General features: G+C 55.7%; 1 protein-coding gene across 3 annotated transcripts in view; it reads left to right on the top strand.

The window, feature by feature from the left end:
- Col16a1 (collagen type XVI alpha 1 chain) overlaps window positions 1-9,752 on the top strand; it is a 49,923-nt gene that overhangs the window by 7,189 nt on the left and 32,982 nt on the right. For all 3 annotated transcript variants that reach the window (XM_023703052.1, XM_023703051.1, XM_023703050.1), the window contains exons 9-30: window positions 602-655; window positions 933-959; window positions 1,538-1,573; window positions 2,549-2,575; window positions 3,633-3,695; window positions 3,951-3,992; window positions 4,099-4,143; window positions 4,227-4,262; window positions 4,630-4,692; window positions 5,062-5,106; window positions 5,192-5,287; window positions 5,438-5,476; window positions 5,900-5,944; window positions 6,051-6,086; window positions 6,594-6,704; window positions 7,100-7,135; window positions 7,339-7,374; window positions 7,451-7,561; window positions 7,789-7,833; window positions 8,997-9,032; window positions 9,158-9,202; window positions 9,459-9,590. In XM_023703052.1, the coding sequence (XP_023558820.1) occupies window positions 602-655; window positions 933-959; window positions 1,538-1,573; window positions 2,549-2,575; window positions 3,633-3,695; window positions 3,951-3,992; window positions 4,099-4,143; window positions 4,227-4,262; window positions 4,630-4,692; window positions 5,062-5,106; window positions 5,192-5,287; window positions 5,438-5,476; window positions 5,900-5,944; window positions 6,051-6,086; window positions 6,594-6,704; window positions 7,100-7,135; window positions 7,339-7,374; window positions 7,451-7,561; window positions 7,789-7,833; window positions 8,997-9,032; window positions 9,158-9,202; window positions 9,459-9,590 (1,206 nt within the window). The remainder of the gene's footprint in view (window positions 1-601; window positions 656-932; window positions 960-1,537; window positions 1,574-2,548; window positions 2,576-3,632; window positions 3,696-3,950; window positions 3,993-4,098; window positions 4,144-4,226; window positions 4,263-4,629; window positions 4,693-5,061; window positions 5,107-5,191; window positions 5,288-5,437; window positions 5,477-5,899; window positions 5,945-6,050; window positions 6,087-6,593; window positions 6,705-7,099; window positions 7,136-7,338; window positions 7,375-7,450; window positions 7,562-7,788; window positions 7,834-8,996; window positions 9,033-9,157; window positions 9,203-9,458; window positions 9,591-9,752) is intronic.

Here is a 9,752-nt window from a genome sequence, read left to right as displayed (position 1 = left end):
GGCCACACACACACACACACACACACACACACACACACACACACAATAAATAATTTAAAAAAAAAAAAAGAAAGTTATGCCTGTCTGGCTCCGGCTCTGCCCCACTATACCACCTAGACCTTTCTGATGGGAGCAGCACTAGGCTTTCAACAAAGGCAGCTTCTTCCAACAGGGGTACCTGGGATCAGAGGTCTGGGTGCACTGTCTCTCCAGGCTCACTCACTTGCCCAGCACCATGGCCAGCTGCTCTGTCCTGTCCCAGGTTCTTTGAAGGTGGCAGGGAAAGCCAGTTCCTCCCTTAGTCCCACCCCCTGGCTGGGAGCCTCCCCTGCCCACCAGGCACCGTGCCCAGCCTCTGGCTGCAGCAAACACAGAACCCCATTGATTCACAGCCTTGTTTTCTCTGACATCACATGGGAGGGAGGAAAGAAGGGGCACCTATGGGGTTGGCCTAGGGGCCTGAGCAGGCCTCTGATGTTCTGGGAGGTAACACATGCTGGGCTGAGGGGGCACCTGGGTCCACATGTGCCCTGCCTCAGTGTCCCTTTCCAGCATGGGCCCCAGAACTGCCCTTTAAGTTTCCTTTTGTTCTGTGTGCCAGGCGGATGCGAAGCTGATGGGAAGAACCAGCCAGAAAGCAGAAAGGGGAGCAAAGGTAGAGATGTGGGTGGGAGGAGGAGCCTGTGGTACCCTCCGTCTGCCCTGTGTGTCCTCCATAAGCCCTTTGGAGAAGACTCTCCTCACCTGCCTGCATAGAGCTCAGGCTGCGGGTCTGAGAAGGAAAGAGAGTCAGAGTGGGACAGACACAGGACCTGGCACTCTCTAGAGCCCACACCTGCCAGCCCACTCCTGCTGCTCTCGGGCAGGGTTTGGCGTGCTGCCTTGCTTGCTCCCTGAGCTCCCCTCTCACACCCATGCTCCCTCTTCCCCAGGTCCTTCAGGATTCAGCAACTGGCGAGGTGAGTCCCAAGTCTGGGCTGGCCAGGGGGCTGGGTTGAGGGGGTGCCAGCGTGAACACTTGGGACAAGACTGGTGAATAGGCCCTGAGTGTGAGGTGATGAATGCCTACCCAGCATGCCTCAGGGGCCTGACTGGGCCCTGTGTGCCCACTGCCTTTTCCTGGGTGGGGGAGTGGTAGCCCTGGAGGATGCGCTTGCTGAGCTGGCAGCCAGTGGCCATGAGCATCACAGGGACAGCCCACGCCTTGGCCTTGGAACTCCTAAATTTGGGTTTTTACTCTGCCCTGGCATGCTGTGTGACCTGGGACCCACTGCTCTTCCTCTCTGGGCTTCGGTTTCCCCACATAGAAAGTGGATGTGGGTATGAGTTAATAGAAATTGGGAGGGGGGTGAGGCTTGTTTTCTAGGTTTCTTACTTTCATGCTTTTCTCCAGCCATACCTAGGACATGTTATCCTCTTTGGCGTGTGTGTGTGTGTGTGTGTGTGCATGCGTGTGCACACATGCGTGCATTGGGCAAGGGTAAGGGTGAAAGCCTGACCTGAGGGGCTCAGTAGTGACCCTGTTCTTTTCTCTCAGTGCCCACCCTGTGTCCCTGGTGCCCAGGACAGCAATGTGAGTGAATGGAGGGTGTGTGGGGTGGGTGAGGGCAGGAGTGCATGTTGCCTCGAGTTGGCTGGGCAGCTTCCTGGTGAGGACAAGGAGGCTCTGTGTGCTCTCACACCCCACTCTGCCAGGCTCCTGAAGCGGAGCTTGACCCCACCCCCGCACCCGCCAGCCAAGGCTGCATGGACGATGCCCCTGGCCATCTTGTGGCATCAGGACTCCAGTTATGGATCCCAGCTCCGTACCCTGCACACCACCTCAGGTCTGCTGTGCTTGGTACATTTCACATGGCGCCTGGTGGAACAGAGACAGGGAAAGGCTGGCTCAGGGTTACCCAGCCCAAGACTGGCTCCCAAAGCCACACACTACCTCAGAGCTGAGCAGAGTCCCCTCATTCCTCTCAACAGCTGGCCCTTTTCCTGCCTCCTTCTGGGAGTCTGCAAGGACAAGGGAGAGGGGTGCCGTGTGGGCCCAGCTGATACCCAACTATACCTCTGCTGCGGGCAGCATGAGTCAGGGCTCTCCCACAGCTTGATGCTGTGAGTTGGCAGCCCACACTGGCCCACAGAGTGCAAGCCCAGCTGCCCTCAGCTCCATGCCCCTGTCTCAGAGACATCAGGGAGTTACCCCTCTGCTGCCTGTGCCCTTTTAGATCCATTCTCCCACCAAATCTGGTAAGGCTGATGGTCCCCAGATAAGCAAGGGTTACCATGGCAACTGAGGAGCCACATTATCTTAGCAACTGGAAGTGGGGCTGGCTGAAGAAGCCAGGCAGGTTAGAGGAAGTACCCTAGACCCCTCTGTGGATTTTATAGCCTTGGGAGTATACAGTCAGCATGCTGGGTGGCCTGGGAAACTGAGCAAGTGGCAGGCTGTTGGCCCTGCTACCATGCTGTGTGACCTTGGATGAAATTCTTGCCCTCTCTGGGCTGCTTGTTTCCTCTCCCTTTCTGAGGTATAATGCCTTTTCCTCTGTCCCCTCAGGTCACACTTGGTCCTTCTGGCTCAAAGGTGAGGTCTTGACAGAAAACAGGACACTTCTGCCCTCTTTGCTGGCTCCAGCCCATCCCATGCTAGATGCTCTGTGATTGTGTGTTTCTATCAGGCCTACCTGTATTTATGCGAGTGAGGAGCAATTAAGGATGTATGTGTTAGGGAGAGCAGAGGGCTGTGTGCATGCAAAGATGCCAAAAACGGCCTTTTCTAGGGCCCTGTTGGGCACCAGGCTCGGCCACACATGCGTGCATCTCTTACCTTCCTGCTCCCCCCCCCCCGTACTCATCCTGTGGCAAGACCGAAGCTCTGCTGTGCCCACGTGGTAGTGTCACACTGACTGTGTGGCTACAGCTGTGTACAACCCTGCTGGGATTTTCATGTGTGTGGCCCATGGCTGAGGGTTGAACCCATAGCCCTCTGAGCCTAAGGGGGCCACAGAGCTTGTGTGCAGTAGAGAGGTGATGCACGCAGGTTCCAGCCGTGTTTGCTCGCCCATGAGTTTGTAGAGTGACTCTTAGAGCCACCGTCATGGAGTAAGGGCTGCGTTCTGGCCCCTACCACCATCTTGCCTAGAGCACCCTGTTTCTTCTTACCACGACCCCTTGAGGCCGGCACTGACACCAGCCCCACTTTACTGATGAGGAGAGGCCCCAGAGAGGTGCTGTGACTTGCCCTAAGCCACATGGCAGCAAGTACAAAAAATCAAACCCAGGCCGCTTGTGTGTGTCTCTGCACACATGTCCCTCTGAATGTGCTGTGTGTGAGCTGGGGGGCTTGCATATGGGTGTGGGGGAAGGGATACCCTCTGCATGAGACCGGCTCTGCCACATGTAGCCTTTCAGGGTGGGAGGGACACGTGGATAGTGCGTATGGAATCCATATGTGTATGTGGAAGAGGGTGGGGTGAAGTGGACCCTGGTGTGTGTGTGTGTGTGTGTGTGTGTGTGTGTGTTTGCGCGTGCGCACTTGCACATCTGTGTGGATGAGTGCAGCAGAGCAGGGTGGGGATCACTTCCCAGAAGTTCCCAGAAGCCTCCTCTGATCCCAGCCACTGTTCTGGTTTCACCCACAGGGAGAGATAGGTGAACGAGGCCTGCCTGGGCCATCAGGCCCCAAGGGAGAGAAAGGAGCACGGGTGAGTCCCCAGCCATGCCCACAGCAGGGCTGTCCTGCCTGAGCCCCGGGGCTGGGTGTGACTTGCGTGCTGTCACCTCAGAAGGAAGCCTGGTCCAAGTGGGGGGTGAGGGTGGGGTCCTTCTAGGGGTTAGTGTGAGGAAGCCTCTGATTTCTAGGGACACCTGGGCCTTTCCTCCCCACAAGAGGAGAGGCATAGGGTGACTTCCCGGGAGTCCAGCAGGTCACAGTTCTGATCCCTGCTCCTCACCTCCAGGGCAGTGACTGTGTTCGAATTTCTCCGGATGCTCCACTTCAGGTAAGGCCCATAAGTGAGGCCTGCTTCAGAGCTAAGGTGGGGCCAGGCCCGGTGGGGGCCCCTGGGTGTCCCTGGGCCTCCCTCATTATGTTGTCTCTCTGCTCAGTGTTCAGGAGGCCCGAAGGGAGAGAAGGGGGCATTAGGAGCTTCGGTGAGTGTGGAGCTGGGGCTGGGGCATGAGGCCCAGGCTCACTCTTCAATCCTCATCCCCCTTTGTGTCCCTTCTTATGTCAGGGGCCACCAGGACTCCCAGGCACTGAAGGCCAAAAGGTAATGGGCCGAGATTTAGAGGGGTGGGTGCCGGGGTGGTCTGTAGGCAGGAGATGGGAGGTGTCCGAAGTCCTCCTGCATCCGTGGGCACAGTTGGCAGGATCCTCTCCCATTGCTCCCAGTGAACCTGCCTTTGCAAACACCCACCACCCTTGGGAGGAAACGCAACATGCTCCCACAGCAAGGGGCCTGGCTGATGTGGAAGTTCCTTCTGCTGTCCCACCTCCTTTGGAAGCCCTTCCATGTCAGGGGAGGCAGAGACCAGTGCTCTAGGAAGCAGTTGCCCCTCTTCTAGCTCTAGAAAGCCTGTCTTGGGTCTTCTAATCCATTCCCCCAACCTGAGTGACTTTGCCTCTTTCATCCCCAGGGCCAGAAAGGCGAGAAGGGTGATGGAGGAATCAAGGGCTTACCCGGAAGGCCAGGTCGAGATGTATGGTGCTTGGGACTCCCCCCACCCCCCGTAGCCCCTGGTCTGGGACCCTGAAAGGCCAGGATTTAGCCAATGAATTGAACCCCCATGCCCTTGCTGGGACAAGACAGCAGGACCCACAGAGGGGAGGGGTCCTACCCTGGGGCACACAGCAAGACAGGGGCTAGAAAAGGAGCTGAACCCAAGCTTCATGGCTCCTCCTTAGATGCTCTGATGGTGACATTTGATAGCTTTGGGAAGCTGGAGTGGGGTCTGGGTTTTTAAGTAGAAGCAGTGAGGGTGGGACATGTGCATATTTATTTACCTGACCCATCAAGGGAGGTACCAGGGACCCCATGGCTGTCCCTACACCTACCCCCTTCCCTGCAGGGCCGGCCAGGAGAGATCTGTGTGATTGGACCCAAAGGGCAGAAAGTGAGTTGTGGGGCTGGGGGCTGGGGCCTGGGGCCTGGCAAGGCTGAAGGAGCTGCTCTCTCATACCCATTTCTGTCCGTCTCAGGGAGACCCTGGCTTTGTTGGTCCTGAGGGGCTGGCAGGAGAGCCTGGGCCTCCCGGCCTCCCTGGTCCCCCTGGGATAGGACTGCCTGGGATCCCTGTGAGTACCCCTTTGTCTTTCCTGCTGTCTTTTTCTCCGGCCCTGCCCCACACTGGGTACAGCCCTGTCCCAGGGGGTCCCGGGTGGAGGAGGGTTAGGGAAAATGATCTCATCAAGCTAAACTTCCACCCACCCTGTTTCTGCCCTCAGGGGGAGGCAGGTGGCCCACCAGGCCCCAAGGGAGACAAGGTAAGCAAAAGCAGGGATAGGCCCAGGGGCCCAGGGGGAGCTCACTGCTGAGGGATTGTGCAGCAAGGCTGTCCCAGATAGGATGCCAGAGGCTTGGTGCAGCCAGGCATGGAATGGGGAGTGCCCCACCCCAGAGCTCAGTGAGGCAGGTGTTGGCCCTGGTAAGCGGAGAGCCCGGCAAATATTCATCAGCTACTGTGCTTTCCCTGTGATTCCTCAGGTCCACTCTGTCTCTGTTGCACAGGGTGGGACAGGACACAGAAGGGACTCACTTTCTCTTGGGCCAGACATGAAAAAGGACAGGTGACAGGAAGGGAGGGCTTACCAAGCCCGTGGACATGGCAGAGCTGGCAGAGATGGTCTTGCCATCTAGAAAGGGGCTAGAACCTGGTCTACACCCTTTAACCTTCCTTTTGATTTCAGGGAAGCTCCGGGGTACCAGGCAAGGAAGGCCCTGGTGGGAAGCCTGTGAGTAACCCCAGCTGGGGGAGAGGGGCTCAGGTCACCACCGTACCTGGGGCTTCTCTTCCAAGGCCTCTTGGGGCACTCATGCTCCTTGCTTCTTCTCCAACAGGGGAAGCCAGGAGTGCCAGGGACGAAGGGAGAGAAGGTAAATCCCAGGACTGGTTGTCCTAGGGTGGAATGAGAATGAGAGTCCCTCTCTGCAGAGTACACTGGGCATCAAGCCATGGACATGGGCCAAGGGTCCAGGGACCTTCTTCAGGTGGCCCCTGCCTCTTACTTATTCCCATGTGGTGTGCGTATTTAGTAATAAAGAGCCTGGCTTGGGTCAGCTGGGCTTAGATCCTGCCTTGGCCACCCACATGGTTTATGAATGCAGCAGGTCACCTAGCTTCTCACTTTGCCCGAGTTTCCAATCTGCGATGGGGCACATTCATTTCCTGTGTTTGGCTTCGAGGCCGTAGTCATGTGATATCCAGTAATCCTGCTGAATGAATGAGTCAGTTGGGCAAGGAACCCTGCAGTGTCTCTGCTGTCCACTTTGATGTTGGGGATAGGACAGCAAGTGGCTAGAACTGATATGGGCAGGAGGCTCCTGGCCTTCCCCAGGGCTTCAGCTCTATCCTGTCTTTTCATGGTCTCCCCTGTCTGCTAGGGTGACCCCTGTGAAGTGTGCCCAACACTGCCTGAAGGGTTCCAGAACTTCGTGGGGCTCCCTGGAAAGCCTGGGCCCAAAGGAGAACCAGGAGACCCTGCACCAGCCAAGGTAAGTCTATGTGGCCACTGGCAGATAGATACCCTATATCTCCCCCAACCCACACTTTCATCATAGAGAGCAATGGAACAGAGGGGCTGGGTACTTCTCACGACCACAGAGAAATGCTGGACAGAGGCTACATAGGTGGTTAAGGGGCCTGAACCATAGAGCTTAGGGCTAGGCTAGAGTGTCACCTCTCATCTCCATGGCAACCTCCTAGGACTCTCCAAGGGATTTTAGGATGCCTTTTGGGCAAGCTGGGGTAGAGCCATCCCTTATTGTGAGTGATGCTATGCTCTAGAGTTGTGTATTGGCTGAAGGTGAAGGAAGGGAGTAGGGTGAAGCAGGACTGAGGTGGAGTCTGGGCCTGGACTCCCCACTCTCTTACAGACACTCTCTTTCAGGACATCCTGGCAAGTGCTGGACAAAAAGGTGACCGGGTAGGTATGGGAACTTTCCACTGAGGTAGGTTAGCTGGTCTCATTTCCCCCATTTGTTCCATGGGTGGATGGAGCCTCTGAAGGGCAGGCACCATGGGCCCTGGGTGTTTGGCATATCACAGAGCTGTCCTTATATATGGCCAGAGTGCTTATGGTGCCTGAGCAGACCCACTCACAGTCCAAAAACCATTTCTTCCCTGCAGGGAGACCCCGGCATACAAGGCATCAAAGGAGAAAAGGTGAGGGAACTGTGGTGCCCTGTTGCCCCATCTCCCTCTCCAAGGGCCTTTCTGATCCCTTCTCTTCCTTGCCTAGGGGGAGCCCTGCTCATCCTGCAGCTTAGTTACAGCATCACAGTATCTTGGGCCCTCTATGGGGGCCAAGGGAGATGGGGGTTCCTCTGACTCCAATTTGCCTGACATTCTGGTGAGTAGCGTACCCTGCCCAGCTCTTTCCCCCTCAGTGTCTGTGGTACCCAGTGACTTCCTCTTAGCACCTGACAGTGCCTACCGTCCTAACAGAAATAACTGTTCAGTTGCCTTCAGAATATGACTCATAATTCCCATCATGCCTTTCTCTTTCCAGTTGAACCCTGGCAGCCTGGAGGGGTGGCAGTGGAGAAGGGTTGAGACTACATCTTGGTTATTTTTCAGGGGAAAGCTGGGGCTCCAGGGCCCAGAGGGCTGAAAGGAGAGAAGGTGAGACATGGGCTAAATGTCAAGGATCCCAGAGATTCTTGGCAAGGAGGCAAGGAAGGGGTGGCCTTGGGCAGGAACCAGGAAGAGATCAAACTGTAAATTCAATGAAATGGATTCATCATTATTTTGCAAATTAGAGTCAAAGAATTTATTTCTAAGAGCTTTTATGTTTTCCAAGAAATTTTCTTAGTGTTGTATTTTTAACCTAATGATGATTTAAAACTATTAGGGACATTCAAGGCTAACTTATAGTAAAATAATATTTAATACTTCTTTTCTGCTAATTACATGCTGGGCACTGTTCCAAGTCTTGCACATGTATTTATTTTATCCTCCCCAAAACTGCAGGGTTAAGTACTCGATTATTCCCATTTTATGGATGGGAAAGGGACAGAAAGGCTTAGTAAGCTACCCAAAGCCACATGAGTGTTTGGATACAGAACTGGGATTGGAGCCCAGGAAATCTGGCTTCAGAGTCTGTAATCTTCGCTGCTCACCCGGGCACTCAATTTCGGTGCCCGTGTTAACATTTGTATTTATGATCGCATTAGAGACAAATGGCAGCATTGAACCTCTAATGAAGTGTTTCTCAAATGAGGGCTTCTGTGGGCCGACAAGTGCTCAGGGGTGAGAAGCACTGAGATGCACGCTCGGAGTCAGTCCCAGCAGACGGGCCACACTGGTGCTCCTTACATGGAGCTTTTGCGCCCCCACCCTACACCTGCTTCTTCTAGTCCTTTCCCTCCTAACCAAGCACGGGTAACCAGGTCTCCAAGCCCAACACCTGGTGCATGATCCCTTCCTTCTCCGTAGCATCATCCCTGGAAGTCCGCCCCAGCTGTGGGTCCTCACATTTCGGCCGGGGACAGCTCTCTCCAGTCCCTCTGCTTGGCCTCCACCACTCCCACCATTCCCACCACCGCCACCTTAGTCTGGGTCCCCATTGTCTCACCTGGATGGCAGCAGCCTCTTCCTGCCTACCTTGGCTGCAGGAGCCCTTCAGCAACCCATTTATCATCCTGCAACTAATGTGGCTTTGTAAAAAGAGCTCCAGTTACCTGATTTCCCTACTTACAGTCCTCCTGGGACTTTGCTTTGTGCCACATCCCTGCTAGGCCTCACCCCCCCCCCATTTGACTATATGTTCTCTGCTTGTCCCTTAGGGTAATTTCGGAGAGGCAGGACCAACTGGCGGTCTGGTAAGGAGGTTTTGGTTGGCAGCAAGTCGGGGGGCAAAAGTGAGAGGTACTGGCCACTTTTGGGGAACTGATAGGCCTGGCCTGTGCCTCTGCGTGGACATCAGAAGTGGCTTCCTCTTATGTAGGGGCCACCAGGGCCAGTTGGACCCACAGGCACTAAAGGGGAAAAGGTGAGTCTGCATTCCCTGCGTACAACTTTCTCTACCGCAAACCCTCGGGCCCCCTCCCTGCCTGGGAGGTAAAGTCTGGCACTTAGAATGGCATCCAGCCCCTCCAAGTTGGCCCATGCCTTTATTTATTCTGTGTGCTTCTGCAGTCTTTCCAGAGGCATCCCTAGCCGACTATGTTCCTCAGCCTCAGATCCCAAGCCTAGCTATTGAGCCAAGGCTTAGGGACCCCCCCTAACTCAGCATTTTTGCTCGGCAGGGGGAGCCTTGTGAGCCCTGTGCAGCCTTGTCTGAAACTCAAGATGGGAGTAGCCATGTGGTGCACTTGCCTGGCCAGCCCGGGGAGAAGGGGGAGCCTGGGGCTCCAGGCTTTGGCCTGCCAGGAGAGCGGGTGAGTCTCTGGGGCCTCTGGAAATAGTAGGGCTCCAGAGAAGAGGGTCCCGCCTGCATCTCTTCACTGTCTGAGCAGTGGGGGTGTCTCCAGTTGCAGGCACTCAGTGGGCCTCTGTCCTTTATCCTGGGACCTAGAGAGCTGGAGGAGCAGAAGGCAGAA

Source organism: Octodon degus, unplaced genomic scaffold (genome assembly GCF_000260255.1).
Source record: "Octodon degus isolate 3935 unplaced genomic scaffold, OctDeg1.0 scaffold00163, whole genome shotgun sequence".
Taxonomy (NCBI): domain Eukaryota; kingdom Metazoa; phylum Chordata; class Mammalia; order Rodentia; family Octodontidae; genus Octodon; species Octodon degus.
This window is presented reverse-complemented; position numbering and strand designations above follow the sequence as displayed.